The sequence below is a fragment of the Monodelphis domestica genome, chromosome 5, assembly GCF_027887165.1.
Source record: "Monodelphis domestica isolate mMonDom1 chromosome 5, mMonDom1.pri, whole genome shotgun sequence".
In the NCBI taxonomy this organism is placed as follows: Eukaryota; Metazoa; Chordata; class Mammalia; order Didelphimorphia; family Didelphidae; genus Monodelphis; species Monodelphis domestica.
Genome location: NC_077231.1, coordinates 37,808,137 through 37,831,317, shown reverse-complemented (window position 1 = coordinate 37,831,317; position 23,181 = coordinate 37,808,137). Strand labels below are relative to the sequence as shown.

At 35.3% G+C, this 23,181-nt stretch overlaps 1 protein-coding gene and 2 non-coding genes across 8 annotated transcripts in view; all 3 read right to left on the bottom strand.

Annotated features, from left to right (window-relative positions):
- The window catches only part of KANSL2 (KAT8 regulatory NSL complex subunit 2), a 41,891-nt gene that overhangs the window by 4,287 nt on the left and 14,423 nt on the right, over positions 1 to 23,181 (bottom strand). For 5 of the 6 annotated variants that reach the window (XM_056798356.1, XM_056798360.1, XM_056798359.1 and 2 more), the window contains exons 5-9: positions 20,529 to 20,696; positions 20,124 to 20,286; positions 15,500 to 15,596; positions 12,731 to 12,984; positions 702 to 821 (exon numbers count right to left, since the gene is read on the bottom strand). In XM_056798356.1, coding sequence (XP_056654334.1) covers positions 702 to 821; positions 12,731 to 12,984; positions 15,500 to 15,596; positions 20,124 to 20,286; positions 20,529 to 20,696 — 802 coding nt within the window. Of the gene's footprint in view, positions 1 to 684; positions 822 to 4,977; positions 5,254 to 12,730; positions 12,985 to 15,499; positions 15,597 to 20,123; positions 20,287 to 20,528; positions 20,697 to 23,181 lie in introns of those variants that run through there. The other variant, XR_008912077.1, reaches the window with a different exon arrangement.
- Positions 2,005 to 2,141, bottom strand: LOC130454823 (small nucleolar RNA SNORA2/SNORA34 family). The gene has a single exon (XR_008912619.1). It is a non-coding gene; the product is annotated as a small nucleolar RNA SNORA2/SNORA34 family (small nucleolar RNA).
- Positions 15,271 to 15,404, bottom strand: LOC130454824 (small nucleolar RNA SNORA2/SNORA34 family). Its single transcript, XR_008912620.1, has one exon. It is a non-coding gene; the product is annotated as a small nucleolar RNA SNORA2/SNORA34 family (small nucleolar RNA).

The window sequence follows — 23,181 nt, the reverse complement described above, 5'->3', positions numbered from 1 at the left end:
ATCCACTGTGCCACCTGCCTATCTACCTTCAAAAAGTAAAGGCTAGAAAAACTCCAGGATCCATAAAACCCAGGAGCTTCTCCACAATCTTTTTCTAGATGACTAAAGAAAGCTAAAGAGACAGAAAATGGAAAGATTTTAGTATTATAAGAATTATATATTTATGATAAGTTCTTTGAAAAGATTAGCATGATACAAAAGAACTCATATATGTATTTAAAATGAAGTACAAGTACTTACATGTCTTGTTGACTAATTCAAAGAAAATTAATTCTCTAAGGATAGGAATTACTTCATTTTTTTCTTTGAACTCCCAATGTCTATCTAGCCCAGTGCTTGGTGTGTGTGTGTGTGTGTGTGTGTGTGTGTGTGTGTGTGTGTGTGTGTGTGTGTGTGTGTGTGTGTGTGTGTGTGTGTGTGTGTGTGTGTGTGTGTGTGTGTGTGTGTGTGTGTGTGTGTGTGTGTGTGTGTGTGTGTGTGTGTGTGTGTGTGTGTGTGTGTGTATCAGGAACTTAATAAAGGCTTCTGGATCAAATGACTGATTAGAAAGGTAAGAATTATTTAATAAGATAAAATTCATTTTAGGTAGCTTTGTACTCTACCTGTGATGATATTCCCACTCCCCAAGGTACAGGTTGGCCAGCAGAAAACCCCTGTGTTACTGCATTTGAGACACCTAGCTAAGGGTGCTCTTCACTTGCCAGAATATCCACAGGAGCTTCAGCAATGTCTTTGATTGAATGATCCTCCAGAGTTAGTGAAGGGTCAAAGAGCAAGGGAGAAGGAGGGCACTGCATTCCATCACCCACTACATCCAAGTCCTAGGAGAGGGGAGGAAAAAAATATCAGAGACAAATCTATCAGTAATATCAGGGGAACTGATATCATTCTAAAGAAGATACAATAATTTCATTTTAACCAAATGCAGGGTTCAATTCCTAATTATACTCACTATTTCTCAATAAGAAATAGAATTATCAAAAATCTAATTCCAGCTGACTCCATATGACCAAAAAACTAAAAGTAGATAATACTGTAGATAATAAATTGCCTTTTCTAATATATTATTCAAATTATATACATTTTACAATTACTCAATTCAAGTTCAAGAAATGTGTATTACAAGTCCCACTTGTATACTATCCTTGGTACTAGCTGAGATTCAAACATTATAATACAAAAGAATGCATAAGTATATTGAAGAGATAAAAATAAAGTGTAAAGTGAGATCAAGGACACTGATAACTTTGGGTGAAAGGAAGAAGAAAAGGCTTCCTAAAGGAAGTGCCATCTGAGCTTCAATGGGTAGGAAATCAATAGCCATGAGGAGCACGGGGATGAGAAAATTACTGACACTGAAAACAGCATAAGCAAAAGATGTAGGAGGTGGAGGAGTATGTAAATAGCGTGGTTTTTTCACTATAGAAGATAGAAAAAAAAAAGTAGGTTATAAAACTATAAAAGTACAGAAGAGAGGTTACAGAGGGAGGGTAAGGTTATTCATTGAATAGAAAGAACAATGACCAAAGAAGATATCTGGGGAGAAGAGAATGGAAAGTGAAGAGGCTACTGAAATAAGACAAGGTGGAAATGTAATGAAGTCCATAATGAAATATGTGTGGTGGCTGCAGAAAGACAAGGTTAGATACAATAGTTATTAGATTGAAATGAAAGGACTAAGCAATTGATTAGATATGTGAACAAGAATCAAAAGATTCTTAATTCAAAATTCAGGTTTTGAATACAGGTAACTGTGTAGTGTGGTATTAAGGTAAAAATGGTGCAGTGAGAAAGAGAAGCAGGTTTAGGGGAAAATAGAAAAAAGAAATGTTGAAATAGTTACACCAAATTGCCTTAATGATAGTAACAGCAATAATGAAAAAGAATTTTCCCTAAATGCCTGCTAGATGTCACTTTGCGTAAGAATAAATGTTTGCTAGATTAAAATTTCAAGCTAGGAGTCAAGTCCCACATTTCTTCTTAATCAACTAACATTTTCCACAATTTTGTTTCTTCCAACTGAACTGGTCATTCCCCACAAAAAGATTTAGAATGACCAACAGACCATGGGGAGACATTCTTCTGGGCTCCTGTTTGAAACCAACAGTTACAGCAAACCATTGGTCTTGATTCAGGGCCTGTCATAAACATTGCAAAAGCTCAGATATTAAGAAGAAAATGTATTTGCCACTGTTCTCCAATTCCTACAAACTAAATTCTACCCCATCATAGTGGGAGCCAGAAACAAATCAGGGGCTTTATTTTATAATCTTCGGTATCCCTTGTCCTTCCAAAATATAATGTTTCATTTTTGTCCTGTATTGCTGTGTTCTCTCTCAGATAGCTTTATTTTGTCATTGTTCTTGTTTTCATTTTGGTCCTTGACTTGACTTTACCTTCAATTCTGAACACATCACTCTACACTCCAATACCTAGTAAGTCAATCCCTTGTAACAAATAAAGAGGAAAAAAACAGTTCAGCAAAACTTATCACCATATCAAGAATGACAGTACGTACAATGTGCTACACCATCATCCACCTCTGCAAAGAAGGGGGGATGCAATTTCTAATTTCATGTCCTATATGGTTTTAAAAGAACCATTTTCTTCTGGTCTGTAATTACCCTTTTGCTACAAGAGTCACGTTGCTAAAGATAAATTTTTTAATGGATCAGAAGAATCCCTAACATTTCAACAAGTGAATGATATATAATCAGTTGTTGGCTTTATAATTTACATAAATTCACAGAGCTTTCTTCTGCTTTTTCCCAGTGTGCTCAAGCATATAACTTTTGAAAATAAGAATCAGAACAGTCAGGAATATAATATATCCAAAAAAGGTAAAGGTCAAACTGTACTATTAAAAATATAGTTGCCTGGAGTCTTACAGATCTGATACACTGCATTTTGCACGATGTTTTATACAAAATAGAACAGAGAAAACTGGTTTACTATGGTATCCTTTAACTAGATACCATAAAGAATAAACAGTGCGTAAGAGACACTCCCAAAGATCTAAGCCAGCAAACCTGAGGATGCCTATACACAAATAGGAAAAAAAGTGAGTAATAAGAAAAATATAATTAGATGGCCTAACACAAATTTGATCTCATAGATAACACAGATTCTTGATGTAATGAGTACTATAGCCAAAAGATAGTTAAGTATATATGTTTTTGTTTTTTAAACCCTTACTTTCTACCTTAGAAAAAACTCTAAGACAAAGGGCAAGGATTACGCAAACAGGGTTAATTGGCTTGCCATGGGGTCACACATCTAGGACGTATCTGAGGCCACATTTGAACCCAGGTCCTCCTGACTCCAAGCCTGGCACTCTGTCCACTGTGTCACCTCACTGCCCTGAAATATATACATTATTCAGAAGAAAAAAAAAACAAGTTCGGTGTGGGACAGATATATGAGGAAAACCAGGAATCAGTGGAGGGTTAGAAAACTGTGACGGATAATATTTGAGGGAAAGTCACTTAAGACAGCAATAGAAACAATTGTCATTAGAGTATGTTAACAATCATGTGGACTGAGAGATATTAAAAAGAAAGCATTCTGGAAACAGATCCTAAGTAGATCTGATTCTCACCAACAAAAAGGAACCTGGTTGCAATGGTGGAATAAGAGGAAACAGTAGAGATGAACCTTGAGGTGAAGGTTTTCCATTCTATCCAAGAATTTGTGATAGGGAAGAAAATTGAGAAGAGTCTACCACATACCCTAGATTTTTGGACTGCATTATCTCAAAAGGCTGAGAAAGAATACAGACTAAAATATCACAAGGGAAGTCAAGTGAGATTTCTAAAATCTTAAATTTTAAGACACAAAGAAATAGTTCTAATGGGAGGGAAAATGAGTGTCTAAAAAGTTCTATGTGACAGAACAAGGCACTTAGAAGCTTAAGATTTTTAAAAAACAGTTCAAAAAGATGGAAAGCAAGAATATGTAGTATAGATTGAATATAAAGAAATGACACAGTTCTGAAAGAATAGTGCATAAAATTCAAAATGTCATTACGTTAGATAAATAACAAGCAAAAAAGGCTTTTTTAAACCATTCTGGAGAAAAGATATGGCTCAAAGGGACAAAATTGGTACTTAAGGTTAAATAAAGATAAAAACAAGACTACAGAGTGAATGCAAACTTGCTCAACTCTTATTTTACTTCTGTTTTCTCGACCAGAAAAATAAGCGTTGGTCAGGAGAGGACAGAATAAAAATAAGCTGGTAGGAAATTTGTACCCAAAATATATAGTAACAATCTTTAGCCACCTTCAAACTCAATCAATGTCCATAGGAACTGACACCCTTAAAGTACCAAACCCATTCATGTGGCTGGTGAACCACTAGTGATCTTTGATAAAACTAAGAATTGGATCGGAAAAGAGCAAATGGCCAAATTTCAAAAAAAAAAAGATAGAGACCATTGCCAATGGACTACAACAGGCCAGTAAACTTGACTTTAGTTCCTGACAAAATTACTGTAGAATATATTATTATTAGTGAACATTAAGAAAAGGAAGGAATGATTTTAAAGACTCCACATGGATAGTTTTCAAAGGTATGGATAGAGATCACAAAACAGAATGAAAGAATGAACAAATGAAAAGTATTTACTGGGGATATAAATAAAAAAGCACTATAGCCCCAATCCTCAAGAAGTATATATTCTGGTAGAGGGAAAATAATATATGTACCACAGAAAGGTGTTTTGGTTTGAAAAATAACCGTGTAGTTAGTGAATGGAGTCTTAGGGCAGTCAAATGACATGACCTTTTCTAAAAATAAGGGTAGTATTGATTTGATTACTATTCCCAGAGCAAGAGGTAGAAAGGAAAAGAAGAAGACACATTTCTGATGGCAAGATGGCCAGGGTACAGGTTGGATGGAATGTAAACCAAGGTCTGGATCTCAGGGTCTAGATAAGCTAGATATAATAGGCCATGTGCATTGGTTCTGGCTGACTCACCAATCAGAACAGCATGGCCCCAGGGCGGTGGTTCCAAAGCTGTGTGGATTAAGTCACCCAGGGCATGGTCTCAGGAGGTCCAGTGGTCCAGAGGGAGCAGCAGCAGGACAGATGGCAAGGAGATGGCCAGGGCAGACGGTCAGATGGGATGTGAAGCATGGTCTAGAGTCTGGGGCCACTAGGTAATAAGGGCCATGTACGTTGTCGTTGACTGACTCACCAATCAGGACAGCACTGCCCCAGGGCCGTGGTTCCAAAGCTGAGTGGATTAAGTCACTAAAATAGATAATTTCAATTATGTGAAATTAAAAGATTTTTGTAGGAACAAAATTAATGCAAGTATGATAAGAAAGCAAACCACTGATTGGGGGGAAAATTTTTGCATCAAATACCTCTGCTAAGAGTTAAACACTCAAGATATATATGGAATTTACACAAATATAAGACAAAGAGCCATTCTCCCATAGATCAAAGGATATGAACAATTTTTTTAAGAAGTGCAAACTATCAACATTTATACAGAAGATTGCTCCAGATCACTAAACTATGGTTTCCCAACCCACAGAAGGTGAAAGACTTCTTTTCCTAAGGAAAAGTACCATATAAATCAAAATATTCATAGCAGCAAGTTTTGTGATAGCAAAAAAACTGGAAACAAAGTAGGTGCCCATAAGTCAGGGAATAGCTAATTGTGTGTATGTATGTATGAATGTAAGCAGAATATTAGTTTACCATAAAAAACTACAAATAGAGACAAATAGAGATGTTAAAAAAAAAAGACAACAGGAAATATCCTGAACACAATGACCACAGTATAAGTGGAAAAAACAAACAAACTGAGTATCAGCCCCAGAAAAGAAAATTCACTTCATTTTCCTTATAGAAGGGATAAGAGACTCTAAGTGTAGAATACTGTATGTAATCCTCTCAAATACAGAAAATGTTTGATTTGTTTTGCTAATTGTTTTTCTTCTTTTTTTACTCTGTTACAATGATAGTTCAATGGAGAGGGGAAGAATATAGCTGGAAATAAAAATGAGGTAAAAACAAGAGATCTCAATCAAGATTAATTAGGGAGGACCCATATGGTTTTGTCAAGAACAGGGATTTGAATGTGGCCTTTTACTATTTAATACTTTGTAATCTTATTCTGGCCAGATCATTATCTGCCTGGTTATGTGCAATTCAGAGTACTATAGGTTTAGAAAGAATACCAATAAGCTTCAGAGCATCCAGAAGAAGGAAATAAAGATGGAAAAAGTCTTTAAGATGAAATCATAATACCAGCTGAAGAAGTGGACATGGTTAAAGAAATCAAGGGGAATAAAGATAGGTATCTCTAAGAATTTAGACTTAAAACTTATTTTATTTTATTCCAATCAAGCAATCAGCAAGAATGTATTATGCAACTAGTATGTACTAGTTGGGGTAGCTATGTGGGTGCAGTGGATTGAGAGCAGGGACTGGAATCAGAAAGACCTGCTTCAAATCCAGCCTCAGACCCTTACTAGCTATATGACCTTGGACAAGTCACTTAATTCTGTTTGCCTCAGTTTCCTCACATGTAAAATGAGAATGGCAAATCACTCCAATAATCTTTGCCAAGAACAACCCAAAATGGGATCACCAAGTCAGACATGACTGAAATGACTAAACAACAAAGGCACTGGATATTAAGACTAGATGCCAGACAGGTCAAGAAAATAATGAAAGATGCTACAAAATTGAAAGTTAATCTTAATGTCCATTAACTTAAATTCCTAACAATGAAAGTCATCCAAAATGTAAATAGACAGCTTCAAGTAGTAGTTGAATCTTTAGACAAAGGCTTGATCATCTCTAGAGGTTGTGTTGAAGCAGATCTTATTAAGTTATGGGCTAAATACTAGTCAAAAGATCTCTGATGTACCTTTCAAATATGAAATTCATTATTTCTACATAAAGGAGAAAAATATGTAAACTAAAACAAATACTTTCTGGTTCTATTTTATCTGAACAGTACAATAAAACTGGTTATAGCTACTTGCCAACCATCCTTTGCTCCTGACAACAATCAGGAATTCAAATTTTCCCAAAATGAATCACCAAATAGGAACTTTATAACTGAACTTAATTTGGTAAGGAAAGTTACCTCAAAGTATTTAAAACCCTATACAGAATCAATTTTATCAATGTGAATAGAAAAATATGCAAACAAAATGCCCTTTTGTTAGAATTCTCTGAACTCAGAAATGGCTGTTTTTACCAACATTTTACATACAATATCCATACTATTAGGAAATTTGTGGGAAGGAGCATTTTTTTTTTCATTTCTTTCCTAAAACTTACATAGTAGTAGATCACAGATCTCTCATCATTTACATCTTTCCTCCCCCAAATCCACCCTCCTTTAAAACTCCTTATTACTGGTCAAGGGCACCACTATCCTTCCAGCAAAACAGATTTATACACTGAAGATCAGATGAAATATTGTTCAAGAGTTTAATCTTCTAATAATATTTTAATGTTCCTAAAAAAAAAAAACTTTTCTTTTTTAAAAATCCTCCACTTTGGGGGCAGCTGGGTAGCTCAGCAGATTGAGAGCCAGGCCTAGAGACAGTAGTCCTAGGTTCAAATCTGGGCTCAAACATTTCTTAGCTGTATGACCCTGGGCAAGTCACTTAACCCCCCCATTGCCTGGCCCTTACCACTCTTCTGCCTTGGAACCAATACACATTGATTCCAAGACAGAAGGTAAGGGTTTAAAAAAAAAAATCCTCCATTTCCTCATACAAAATAATGGATATGGAGTTCTCAAATGCCTTTCTACACTAAATACTATATGAAAGAAACTGAAAAAATAAATTATAGCCAGAAACAAAGTGGAATGAAGAAACTGTACAAGTGTTTCCAATATTGTCCAATTCTTTATCTGGATTTTAATCTTAATCAATAGGAATAAGAAAACAATTTACCCATGTTCAACATGAACAAAACATTCTGATTGTAAATAACTGAAAATGAATGCTGTGGAATTATTTCTTGGATTCAAAGATGAGATATAGGAGGCAAGGGCTCTTAAGTTTATTCAATACTATAGACAATTTCAGACTTTTATTTTTTATTATAAAAAGATGCCTATCTGAGGAGTCAGAGAGGGGGCTAAATTGGAAAGATAGCTATCAATAAAAAAATGTTTTTAAGTCAAGGAATTTCAAGACAGATATGTAGAAAGGATAGCACCTTTTAGACCTCAAACTCAGGCTCACATTATAGCTGTCACCTTTGCCTCTTCACTCTCTCCCTATAATTCCCACACCTCTCCCTATAATTCCCACACCCAAGACATTACCCACATCCTATCAATTTCACCTCTGCAACATCTCTGAAACGTCCCCTTCTCTCCTTTTATGCTGGAGCCACTCTAATACAGGCCCTCATCAATTCTCCTAGCCTATTTCAGTAGTCTATTGGTGGGCTAGCCTGCCTCAGTCTTTCTCCACTCTAGGCCTTCCTCCATTTAGCCACCAAAGTGATTTCTTAAAAGAACAGTCTAACCTTCCCTACTTAAAAATTTCAGTGGCTTCCTCCAGGATGATCAAAGCTATTCATAACATTCTCTCCTCCCCCACCTTTCCCATTACATATACATCCATACTGGCCACCTTGCTATTCCATGGACACTCCATCTATCTCTTCCAGACATTTTCTCTGGCAGTCCCTCATGACTAAAATGCTCTCTCCTCTTTTCCCAAATCCATCTTCTATAGGAAGCTTTTCTCAACCTCTCTTAAAGTGTCTTCCCTCTTTTAATTATGTTCCATTTTACCTGTATGTAGCTTGTTTGTAAATATTTGGTTCCTTATTGTTTCCCCCCATTAAAATGTAAGCTCCTAAGGACACAGACTATCTTTTTTCTCTTTTTGAATCACCAGATCTTAGCACAGTGCCTGACAAAGAGTAGGCACTTGTTAAATGTTTATTTGACTGATTTGATTATAAAGCAGGAATCTTCAAAACCTCAATGTTGGTTTAAAAAATTAAGTAGATCAATGGAACATACTAAAGGGAGAATCAAAAATAATGAAATTTGATAGTCCAATGTCTGATAAGTCTGAAGTCAATAATTAGGAAAAAAACTGCCTATTTATAAAGAATTTCTGGGAAAACTGGAAAAGTTTGGCAGAAACTGAGCTTAGACCAACCTCTTACAATGTTCTACAAAACTATGCATACATGACTTTAATATTAAAGATCATCCCACTAGTTTCACAGCAATAAGTAGGGGATATATTCTTATCCAGACAAAGGATAGAAGCAATTACAAGACAAAATAAAGAGATAAAAGATGAAAATTTTTTATAAAAAATTGAAAAGCCATTGCATAAACAAAATTAATTCACCTAGACTAAGAAGGGAAGAAATAAAAAGGTGAAAATACATGATGTTTTAAGGATTGTTGAAAGAAAAGCACACATGCATTTAATCTAATCTGTGATTTAATCTAATATAAAATGAAGTTTATGCAAACCAAATATCCTTTGACCTAGATATTTCACTACTTAGTGTGTGTGTGTTCGCACACACGCACGCGCGCTCGCGCGCGCGCGCACACACACACACACACACACGGAATGGTTTAAATTGTGCTATGTACTATAAAAAAGGTGGAATGTGCTACAAGAAATGACAAATAGGATAACAATAGAGAAGCACGGAAAGACAAACTGATAAAGAATGAAGTATGCAGAGCCAAGAAAACAATACATATAATAACTAGAACAATGGAAATGGAAAGAACCACAAAACAACAAAAATGAGTGCTGAAAGAGAGGAGTAGACCCATCTGCATTTTCTCCAAGCATTTTCACTATGTTCCCTTTATTTGGAATGGTTCTCCCTCATCACCACCTCCTGGCTTCCCTGCCTTTCTTCAAACCCCTGCTAAAATTCAATCTTTTCCAATCCCCCTTAATTCTAGTACCTTCTCTGTTTATTATTTTCAATTTATCCTGCATTTAGCTTATTTTTTGTATGTATTTGTACATTGTCTCCATAAGACTGTGAAATACTCAAAAGTAGGACTGCCTTTTGCATTTTTACAAAAATAAAAACCTATACCTTCTATCTTGGAATCAATACTGTGTATTGGTTCCAAAGCATAAGAATGTTAAGGGCTAGGCAATGGAAGTTATGTGACTTGCTCAGGGTCACACAGCTAGGAAGTGTCTGAATCCAGATTTTAACCCAGGACCTCTCAGCTCTAGGCCTGGCTCTCAATCCACTGAGTGACCCAGTTGCCCCATCTTTTGCATTTTTTATCCCCAGCACTTAGTATAGTGCCTGGCATATGATAGGAAATTAAGAAATATTTAACTGAGGTTCACGATGAGAAACGGGGCATATATATTTTTGATGTGATCAAGTTTCTTAAATGTTTTTTCTCTTTTTTCCCCTTAAAAAAAATTGTTATATGTTCCTCAAAAGAAAGGAGAAAATACAGAGAAAATTGTGTTATGAAAACAAAATATATCAAAAACCTTTTTTTAAACAGGAGGATGGAGCAGCTAGGTTGCCCAGTAAAGAGAAAACCTGGAGATAGGAGGTCCTGGGTTCAAATGTATCATCAGATCCTTCCTAGCTGTGTGACCCAGGGAAAGTCACTTAACCCCCATTGCCTGGCCATACTGCATTTCTGCCTTGGAACCAATACTTAGTATCAATTCTAAGATAGAAGGTAAGGGTTTGTTTGTTTTGTTTTTAATTAAAAAAGAAAATGACCTTTCTGATCCAGATTGAATTTAGATTTGTCTCCTCAAAAGACTCGACAATAGCTCATTATATAAGAAGATAAAAAATTGGAAAAAATACTAGATTTTCTTATTCAAATGCTAGTAGATGAGACCTTACAATAGGATTTGCAGAAAAAATATATTTATCCAACCAGCACTGATTTCCCCAATAGAAATTGGTTTGTATGAATCATTTTTCTGAACCAAATAAAATCAATAAAATCCCAAATATGAATTGCATGACCACATACAAAAGTGATCATTCTTGACCATCATGGAACCAAAAGCAAAACTAAATAAATATTAGTTTCAGTATACATAATCAACCACTTAAATTGCTAAAATAAAAGCAGTGTTTGTAGTTTTTAAAGAAAATTTTAAATTAAAAATGTTTAAGTAAATGGGGTTTTTAAGGAAGCTTCAAGAGAGTTTTGAAAGTGAGTCAGTTTGGCAGAGACAAGTTCATTCTCAAGTTTCTAATAATGACCTATCTATATAAACTATCTCCATACCTCATCCTACACACACAACCACTAAAAGGTACAAAAGCTCTTCATCACAGGAAACAGCAAAAACCTTTATCATGAAAAACTTTTATTATGAACTTTTAAAAAGCAACATACCTAAAGTATAGGGGAGAAAATGTGATTAGGAAAGTGAATGAATTAGATTGATTCCCCCTAAGACTAAATTTACTGATGGAAAAAGAGATTGGTTAAGAAGAAAGCAAGTTTAAACAGGAATACTGATCTTTACACTCAACTATATAGTAGAAAGATTGGCTTACTTCGACAGGTAATAATCCTAAAAGCAGCTGTAAAGTATAAGAGGTGGGGTATTAGTCAGTAGGAAAGTTATATGAGCAAATATATGGAGACTGAAGTTCATGACAAAGATATCACATGTTCAGAACCAGAGTGCTATAAAACTATAGCAATAAATTAAGATAAAGAACAAATTAAACTATCTCCCAGAGAAACAAATTTGTAGGTGAACAAGGTACACAATAAAATTCAGTCATTTGAAGGTATATGTATTTATACTCTGAAAAGTTGGTCCCTAAAAGAATATATATAAAGCACCTTGTAAACCTTAAATGCTATGTGAAATCAGCTATTATAACCTTTATTTTTATAAGCAAAGTTTGTACTGGTAAAATTCTAATGATTCTCTTAACTTTCCTGGCTCCCTCTATTATTCTTTACAACAATCCTTTAAAATCATCAACTTGTTTTTCCAAACTCCCCCAAAACTAGGTATGGTGCCTCATTCCCAACCAAAAAAAGATACAATCAATATATTAAAAGTAGCTAGTAACATTAAGTTTCTATGTGCTTTCAAATTTTTATGCCCTTCCAATAGTAGGCATTTGCATAATCTGTTGCCTGAACAGATTCCAGGTTATAAATATCATGGTTTGTTTTTTTTTTTTAAACCCTTTTAATATTTTAAGGGAACAGCTAGGTGGCTCAGAGGTTAAAGACAAGCCAGGAAACAGGAAGTACTTAAGACACTTCGTAGCTGTTTAACGCTGGACAAGTCATTTAATCCCCAATGCCTAGCCCTTACCACTCCTTATGCCTTGGAAACAATATAGAGCTTTTAAGAAAGAAGTTCAAGTTTGTTTGTTTTTTTAAGAGAGAGATAAATAGGTAGATAGACAAATAGGTATAGCTAATAAGTACAAATTCTTAGTCTGTAAAAGCCTAACTACTGGAAAAGCTTAAAGGCAAGTAGAGAAAACATTCAGAAAACCCAAAGTCCCAAAGTTTCCTTTAGTAACTATTAATTCTTTGGTATCTATGAGTAAATAACTCAATAACCAACCATCAAGATGTAAACCCAGGTTAATATGGCTACTTTGTTTTTTAATTTTACTTTAAAACCGCTTTTTTTAAACCATAAAGATTGAAATTTTCTCCACATTCAGATGGCCTTATGAAGAAATAGGTCAAGCAAAGCAAATAGTTTCTCCAACTTACATCACTGAACTCCAGAGGTAAACTCTCTGTGGGCTGAAGTTCAGCAGCACTCAAGTACATATCCATGGGGACAGCTTCCAGTTCATCTGGCACAGAGAGTATCTGTTCAGGCTTATACATTTGAGGTGGCAGTTGAAAATGCAATGGGCAACAGGGGTCCTCAGAGAGGCTGACAGGAACTGGTTTGTTACAAGGTACCTCCTCAGAGCCCTGACACCACTTGAAGAGAACCTGATTGGTATCTTGACAGATATCTGTGAAGAAATAGCAAAGGGAAACAGAGAGCAATGAATATTCAATGTACTGAAATATATTCCTTAAAGAGTTGAATAAGTTATCCAGGTATAGGGAAATGATAGAAATTGGGATACATAGAACTACAGCTATATCTAATACAAGATATCAAGTAGCATAATTAGTGAGAAATAAAAATTACTGTCAAATTAAGTAATAGAATTTAAAACCAATCCTTCAATGTCTTCGTTTGTAGCATCAAAAAATTTATGTACAACTAAAATAATGTAAATAGAAAGGAAAATAGCTGTGAAATTATAATGAACAAGCTTTGGTCTTGGGAAAAAAATTGAGAAATTGCATCTAACTACATTTTTTTTAATTCAGCAAAACCACTACTAAGTAGAAACAATTAGCTTTTTTTTTAATGGTCCTTGAAGGGTGGCAAAGCACTTTACAAATAGTATCTCATATGATCCTCACAACAACCTTAGGAGGTAGATTCCATTTTACAGTCCCATTTTACAAGTAGGGAAACTGGGACAGAGGTTAAGTGACTTGTCCAGGGTGACACAACTACTAAGTAGGTAAGACCATATTTGATCTCAGGTCTTCCTATTCCAGGATCCACTGACTACATCATTTCATCAATAATATCCCTAAATAGATCAAAAGAAGAAAAGGATCTATATCTGCAAAAATATTAATAGCAGTTCTTTTTGTAATGGCAAAAAAAACTAGAAACTTAAGAAACGACCATCAAATGATGTATAGCTAAACAAATAACATCATATAAATAGTATCTTAAATAAAACCAACTTTCAAAGACTTTAAGAACTGTGAACAATGCAGTGACTAACTGAAGCATGTTAATATAATATCTCTTAACAAAGGTGATGGAAGGCAGCTTGATGGCTCAGTGGATTGAGAGTCAGGCCTAGAGATGGGAGGTCCTAGATTCAAATCTGGTCTCAGATACCTCCTAGCTGTGTGATCCTGGGCAAGTCTCACTTTGCCTAGCCCTTACAGCTCTTCTGCCTTAGATCCAATATACAGTATTGACTCTAAGATGGAAGGTAAAGGTTTTAAAAAAAAAGACAGAAATGATAGACTCAAGTAAAAAGAAACATTTTTTTTGGATTTGACTTCTATATGGATTTGTTTTGCCTGACTATTTTGTAATTAGGGATTTCTTTTTCTTTTCTTCTTTCAATTTGGAGGTGAGAAGGAGAAAAAAAACACTGCTTGGTAACTGAAAAAAATCAAGTTAAAAGCTGAAGGTAAAAAGTCTCATGAGAGTACATTTTCAAACTGGCAATGAAACTCTGAGAAAACAAAAATTGAAACCAAATTTAACTGCCAAAAGTAATATTTAAGTTTAAATTAAGAGTCCTGCATTATTCTTGACTTACTCCGAGTATTCTTTTCTCAAAAAAATGTATATATACACACAAATGTATACTTATATGTATGTATACATATTTATTCTGCTTGTTTTCAATAAAAACCCTTTCCACAGAACAAATCAAATCAACTTCCTAGTTGCCTGAAGAAAGTTAAGCTTACATGGTCATGTTCAAAATGCAAGCTATAATTTAATAAAATCAATTAGACTTGCAAGTATATTCAAAGGACAACAATTTCACGGGACTGTATTTAGCAAAACCAACTAATTACATGAACAATAAATTTTGTTCTTGTCAAAGAAGACTATGACAGAGTAGAAAAAAGAGGCTACAAAAAGAAAAATTATTGGCTATAGGCTCTACAGTCTATTTTGTTTTTTTAAATAAATTTTGGTAGCCTTTACTTTACCAAATAGGTAAGGCAATTTCTAACAGAATTTGTGCCTTACACATTTAAAAAACTGTAGAGTAAAATTTTCCATTCCTATGTATTTGCATAATAAAATTGGTGGTGTATTCTCAAAGAAAAATTTTTTCAATTTAGCTAAAAATTTGGGGTGAAGAGTTAAAATGGAGGCCCGCACAGAAATTATCATTTTGTTGGTCCACTTTTCATTTATTTCTTTGAGAAGTAAAGTAAAACTCAAAAAGAAAAAAAATCTATCTCCTAATTTTTGTAACAAAAGATTCAAGAAAGTTTTAAACACCTAATACAAAAACAGTTCTCTACTCAATGCTGCATAAAGACAAAATGGCTTCTTTAAGTAGGCTGTAACAAAACTCAATGTGACCTAACAAATTAAGCCTATTCAAAATGGTTTTATACTGTAACTTTTTAATACTGTAATGGTTTAGCATTCCATTAAAAAAAGATTAACAGTACTTCACTTCCAAAAATTCAAGTGTTTCTTCCTAATGGATTGACCATTTCCCATAACATTCTGAAATGGCCAGAAAACCATAGGATGACATTTTTTAGGCTCCTGTTTGAAACCAACAGTTCCAACAAACTGTAGGCCTTGATTCAGGGCCAATGGAAAACTGAAATCTTGGAAATGAGAAAATTGATAACCACTAGTAATTGGCAATACTCCATCTGACAAATCATAAAATGAAAGTGAAAACATACGATTCAGACAGTGCCTGGTCATCGGGAGAGACTGGTTGGAACAACGAATATCATCAACAAAAGCCAAACACCTCTGACTGGAACGAGTAGTGTGTGCCTGAAATGGATTTTAAAAATATATATATAAATTATTCAAGCAATACAATGTCATAATAAAAGAGAGTTTAAAATTATATAAAATGCAAGTTCTCCTTTATGAACTAATGAAATGTTCCACCCAAAGACTTGAAAATTCTGAATATGACTAAGAATTGTGTTGGTTCTATTTATGCTCAGTACAAGTAAAAATGCCTTTTTTTTTTTAAGTATTAGTTTATTAATCATTGAAACAAAGCCTGGAAAAATTTCTAATGACATAAATTTGTTATTAAAAATTGCTTTGGTTTAGTCTCAGCACCATAATTGGGGGAAATTTTAGGCATATTTCCAGTTTCCTTGAAGAATAGCATTTGGAATTAGACTCTGAGTACTTGGCTCATAAGATTAACAATTTGGAAATGGAATTAACAGTTGCAGCATACCCTACTAGAAAGAAAACAAGCTGGCAAATGAAGAAATGAATTATTTCCCATTAGCTATCCAGGAAAAAATGACTTCTTTTGATGAAAGAATGCAAGTTTTACTTCAACAAATAAATCAAGCATTAGAAATGTGGATTTGAAAGCCTTTTTAGGAAAGAGAAGTAGTTGAAACTCTAGGAATAAATGACATTACCAAGGAAATAAAGTAGACAGAGAAGAAAGGAAAGACAACCTTTGGGAAACCATCCACATTAAGGAGCCAATGAAAACAGAGCACTCTTTACAGAGATAGAGAAGTGACTAAAGTCCAAATTGGTTCCAATTTTCTATAGTATTTAACCTATACTCTTTTCATGTTACCTTTAGAAATAGATTATTTAAGATGTTTGGTTTTTCCCTGAAGTCCAATAACAAAATGTAAAGAAAAAAAAAAGACCTATAAGATCTAGCCCAAATTAAACTAAGAAAATTAAGCAAGTTATTTGTCCATGACCGCACACAAAATCCAATTTATTCTGCTACTAAATTACTATAGGATATTTGTCCCCTCAAATAGGTACTCCCAAGCTTTTGGTCCAAAAGGCCTGTCCATTAAGTCATATTTCATCAAGGCCAAAAAGACAATACTTTGAAGATTTTCAATCTCTCAAAACCAGAAAATGTTACATGTGATATGACTCATAAGCTATTTTCATATATATATGTATATATAAACTCAAACTTTTCTAGGTTTTAAAACTGCAGGCAAAGTGACTCAAATTTATCCAAAGAACAGATGAAATTAGATAACATTATTTTCATTCCAATTAAAGTATTAAAAAAGACTCATACTTGTGCTTCTCAAGTTAACAGTCTACCCTTAAGAGTTTCCATTAAAAGACCAATTAGAGGGGGCAGCTGGGTAGTTCAGTAGATTGAGAGTCAGGCCTAGAGACAGGAGGTCCTGGGTTCAAATCTGACCTCAGACACTTCCTGGCTATGTGGCCCCGGGGCAAGTCACTTAACCCCCATTGCCTAGCCCTTACCACTCTTTGCCTTGGAGCCAATAAACAATATTGATTCCAAGACTGAAGGTAAGGGTTTAAAAAAAAAATGGGGAGACCAATTACAAGCTTCAGTTGATACAGAAAAGAACTCTACTACCTGTTCAATCATTTCAAATGTAATTCAGGTGCTGCCTTTAAGCCTTAAAATGGTTTAAGTATTATTTATCTTAGATCTGTGAAAAAGCTTTTTCAGATTTTATTTTTTAGCTAATGCTAAACAGACAACATTTAAAAGTGCACTCCTTACAAACTCTGTTCTTCATAAATCCAAGGTGCAAATCAATAAAGGTGCTTATTCAAAAAACATTAAGGATCTATTATGCCAAAACATTTTATGAAAACAAGGTCCTCATTCTCATGGAAAGTAGAGTCCTGAAGATGAATGATACATAAAGAGCTACCCTTCTGACTAGGAAATATAACACACTATTATAGGAATTTGGTGGTCAGGGTAAGGAAATTTTTGTCTAAGGAAAACATAATTATATGGTAAACAGATATATAGGACAGTTAATTAGCATCTACTTTCCAGAAATAATTATACTATTGATTTGTTTATTGGGCATAAAAACAGGAAATGGACAGAGGGAAACCAAGGTAAGACTTGATAAAGAAGGTAATAACCAAACAGTTCTGAAAAGTATAGGCAAAAATTCAACAGACTATAATGGGAAAATAAGCAATTCTAAGCATGGGAACAGCATAAGCCAAGGTCTTAGGAGGACAATTTAGTTAGTCCAAAGTACATGGAGGGAATGAGGTAAGGCCAGAAAAATTAGATGGCACTCAGTTGTAAACAGTTGTAGGACAAGGGAGTTTGACTCAGTTACTACCTAAAGAAGATACCAATAGATTTTTGAGTAGGAAGGACACCATTAAGATCCACACATGTAAAAAGATTATTTGAGGAGTCCTACAAAGCATGAACTGAAAGGGTAAAAGAATGAAGGCATAACAAACTGTCAAGATATTATTACATACAGTACTTTAAAAAGGATATAAAGAGGACCTGTTACAAGGTGGAAACAGTGGGAAATAGTGTTTGTGGAAACAGAAAACAGATGTGAAAAAGTTTATGGAAATAGAATTGGCAGGACCACATTAGGGAAGGAGAAAAGTAATCAATTTTATAATAAAGAATAGATTACAAATTAGGGGATAGCAAATCATTGTTTCACAATCTGAAATAACGAAAAGATTAAATTTAGAGAAAAAGATATGTAGTTAGATTCTGGACATAATGAGTCTGAGATGCTGGTGGAAGCTCTAGACAGAAATGAACCAAAAACTAGTTAAGTGAACCAAAAGTAGTTAAAAATACAAATCTCAAGCTCAGAAGTCAGAATTAGAAACAGATTTAGAATCCTTTGGAAACAAAGAAGATATAGTTGAAATCAAAGAGATTGCCAAGGAGGTAAAGACAGAGGGCTAAGAGCAAACTTCTGGAGAACACTAGCATACAGGAGACAATGAAGATAAAGAAGTGGTTAGAGAGGTAAAAGAGAAACAGAACAGTGAGATGTTTCTAAAGATCAATGAGTTTGGTGACCAGATGGTCACAGGTCACAGAGTTATAAAAGAACCAAGAGGTCATCTAATCATTTTACAGATGAGGAAACATTCCCAGAGAAGGAAACTGACTAGCTTAAAAGTAAGCTGTAACCTTTGAGGTAGCAGTTTCAGTACAGTGGTAGGGGCAGAAGTTAAAGAGTTCACGGAATTAACAAAATAGTGAGAAAATTTAAGAAACCACTTCAACTTTATAGTTTTTTGAAGTTTACAAAATGTTTTCATCTCAACAATCCTGTAAAGTAGATATTTGTAACATATTATCTCTACAGAAAAAAAACCTAAAGGGTTGTTATTCACTCAAGGTCATACAACCAGTAAACATCTGAAGAATTCAAATCTAGCTCTCAACATATCATAAATCTATCTACTGCTATATATAGCCCTTTTCCCCAAAAGTTTAGCAGGAGAGAGAGGAAAGAAATAGAAATATAGCTGAATAAAGTAAGAAGGTACTTTGAAAAACTCCAGGTATGTAATGATGACAAGGTGACTGATGAAACAAGGTCCTGGAGAAGGTGAAATAAAAAGTCTTAAGAATCCTAAAATAGGAATATCTTTTCTCCAATAACCAGAGAGAAATGAGACATTGAATTCTAACTGTCCAAAATTCTACGCTCTTGACTGAACCAGTTCAATAATGCAATAGTAAAAATGTTACCTATCATTTTCCCTTAATAAACTTTTATAATTATAAAACAAGTTCATTATCTGAATCAACTCTCCAAAGTCAAAACAAACTCTTGGTCAAAGTTCCTCATGATTTATTTAAACAAAAACACAAACACAAAGCCTCAACTCAAACCATTCATACCAAAAGGCTCTAGTCAAATAGCTTAATATTTCAAGATTGAAACTGATGGTTTTAGAGCTATCCTCTGTCATACTACATCACTTCTCATCTCATAGTGGCCTGGATGGGAAGAATCTACATGTAAAGAGTAAGTTTGTTGCAGAGCCCTACCTCCAGAGTAGGGAAGAAATCTTTAAAGAATGGGGGTACAAATGAAAAAGTGCTGCACAGAAGAGTTCTGTGTATTGTCTCGTTCTTTTACAATATCGGCTCCGTGAGAACAGGGACTGTTGCATTTTCTATTTCCTTAGTAAGCACTTAATAAATGCTTTTTCATTCATTCATTAATAAGAAACAAAGAATGGGTTATAATGTTATTAAGCAATGTCCAGTGTAGAATTTTTCCACATCTTCCTATCTATCTTGGCCTAACAGTGCCCACTTGGCCTAACAGTGCCCACCAATATTACATTTCAATCAGGTTCCCAATTAATTCATTTTTATAGCCGAGTTTAATTACTGAATTCTCATATTTAGAAACAAAAATATCAAGGTGCGATAGATTCTCTACTTTGCCAGGAATAGTTTCAGAGAGTATAATACAAGCACTGCTAAATGGGATATCTAAAATTGGGGGGGGGGGGGGAGGGTAAAAAAGCAATAAGGCTGACCAAAGGTAACTCCTTAGCAAGTACCTGCTGGGCAGCCCCGTCTGTGGCCAGCATTCTGCGTTCCTTTAACTGTCGGTGTAGCAGGGCCTCGACACCATAGCGTTGGCGGTAGCGCCGAAGACATTTCAGCTGCTTCAAGCTTTCACGCTCTTTCACTAAAAGGCCCTCTGGGCCTGTCAAAAGGCTACTCCCTGGAAAGATACAATAGTCAAATGACATGTTTCACCTTGACAATGCCACCCTAGTGTATCTTTGAAGATATGAGCCTGAACTAGCAGGAGTGAACAGAAAAATCTCTCTGACAAAGAGGAACCAGAGAATTTAAACAAAATTCTCCCTGTCACATGTGGCCCAAATAACAATGAGTCTGGTCATGATCACTTTACGTTTCAGGAAAAGAGGGTCAGCTTATAGAGGTTGGCATACTACTTGCCTAAAGCTTCATGTTCTGCCTTGCGATTATGTAAGTAATGGCGTTTCTTCTCTTTCAACAGATGCTGAAGTCGTTTGAATTGGTCAATGTATAAAGACTGTAAACGAATCAGTTTCTCACGCATGATCAGTGCCACCTCCTCAGCCGTGTAGACACCAGCATGTCTGGAACAAAACAGCAACCAAGCATAGAATGGGTAGAATGGCAAAGCAGCAAGACTGTAGACTTTTTATTGGGGGAAGAGGGGAGAGGCAAGGACAGACAGTCTTTGTTATCTCTGTTATCACTTTAATCAGTTATTCAGGCAGCTAGCCAACAAGCAATTATTTTTAAAATAGTAAGCTATGGGACTGTACAAAGCAATGGAAATATAAACGAAAGCAAAAAGAATAATAGTCATTGCTCTGAAAAGGAGAGGGCAGGAATATGATGGAGAAGCCAGATTGTACCTGGTGAGAAACAAGAGATAGCTGGCAAGGGCACACTCTGAAAGAACTATTTAAGCAGAAGGAGGGGCCCACAGGGATGGGGAGAATTCTTCCAAGGTATGAATTCCAGAAGATTCTAAAGCAGAGTAAAAGAGCCTAGATAAGGAAGGGGAGAAGAGGGGAAGGGGTGAAAGGGTGAGGGGAGGGAGGGAGGAAGGACAAATAAAATCTCCCAAGACTCCTACATCAGCTGTCAGGTTCTACATCTAAAGAAATAGAGGAACAATTGCTGATGAAAACAGCCACTAATGAGAATGGCCATGAAGCTTAGAGCTCCTGATAGGAGCCAGAATAAGAACCAAAGGAGATCAGATATTAACACTAAGAATGAAGAGTATGCAAGGATAACATCTGTAAGTAGCCTTGATTGGGAAACAAGCAAAAAGGACTTGAAAGACTATTTTACCAAGTTTGGTGACATGTTGATTGTACAATAAAGACAGACCCTAACACAGGAACATCTAGAAATTTGGCATTTATGCTTTTTAAAGAATTTGACAATGTTGACAAAGAACTCAACTTAGACAAACAAGTAATTGAACCCAAAATGTTTCTGGCCTTGGAAAAAAGATTCTCTGAAGAGAAAGACAATTGTTGGAAGACAATCCAGAAGTACCTCAAGAGATTTTGGAAGGACTGAATTTATCAAACTTCCAATGGATCCAACACCACACAAAAGAAGATTTGTATTCATCATCTTCAAAGAAAATCTTGGAATTTTAGAAAAGAAATTCCATCATATCAATAGGAGGCAGCCCAATTAAAATAAGTATACCAGTGGCAGCAGAAGAGCTCTGAGGGAAGCCAAGGAGGCCCAAGCAAAGGCAACTGAGAAGACAGAAGGAGCAGCAGCAGTCAGTAAAAGGGGAACTCAAGTCAAAATTAAAATAAAAAATATGACAATTGTTTAAATAAGGGATATGGCAACCAGGGATATAGCCTGGGCAAGGGATTACAGCAAAAAATACAACTACTCTTACTCTTCCTATGGTTTTGTGGCTATGGACTAGGAAGTAGTAATCAGAGCAATACAAATTATGAAAAGATTTTAAGACCTAGTTGTGGTCATCAGAATAATAATAAACCACACTGAGACAGACCTATGTGGTATGCAGCACTAGGTTAAGAATGCAAACACTTTATCTTAGTAGACATTAAAATTATGTACCAAAGTTAATTGCAAACTTTATATGGCCAATTGCATCTTATTTAAAATTATCCCTTGAAAAATGTCTTTCATGTTGAATATCTGCAGATCTCTAGTTGTCTTAGTGTATGACAGTGAAGGCAAACCTTTTAGACAGAATGCTAGCCCCTCCCCCTCACATGCCCTCACTCACCCCAGGGGTGGGAGAAAGTGCTCCCACTGGGCTGCTGGGTGGAGGGGTGGGAATTGAGGAATGTCCTCAGCTAGTGTAGAGGAGGGAGTGGCTTGAGGGCTCTGCTCCAGTCCAGTTCTGCCACCTGTGAGCTGCCCACCTTACCCACCGTGTGTTCCCATTGGGCTGCTGGGCAGAGGGGCAGGTGAAGTGAAAAAATGTCATCAGGCACTGTGGGGAGGGGAAGGGGAGCAGCTCCACCCAAGTCCCTCTGCCTTTCTAGTAAGGATCTCTGGGGGGTGGGCAGCCATGTGCCCATAGGCATCTGTGCCATAGGTTAGCCATCACTGGTATATGCCATGTAAATATAAATCTTAAAAAAAATTAATGAATTAATTTAAGCAATTAATTAACAGCTACTTTGGCTCAAGTAACACCTCTGTAATTTTCCAGTATCACAGAGGAAAATGTCTCCTTTTTTCACTTTTAATTTTGTTGTTTATGTGATACATTTCTAGAGATGGAACTGTTATTTTTATTATGCTTTTTAGTACCTCTTCTGAGAATCCACTGTATTGTCAGGTATTTTACATACATACTAAGTACTCTGAATTAGATAATGAAGCTATGCTAGTTTTTTAAATAAAACATTAACAAAAAAACACAAAAACCCACAACAAAAATAATTTACAAGTGTGTACTATGGATTACAACCTCATAGAAACTGATATCATTTACACTTGCATAATTTTCATTATGAAATCAAATAAGATCAGGAGATATCCACTAACACCTTCAAAATCTTTATAAGTCTTTGGCATTGTTTCTCCATTTATGTAAAA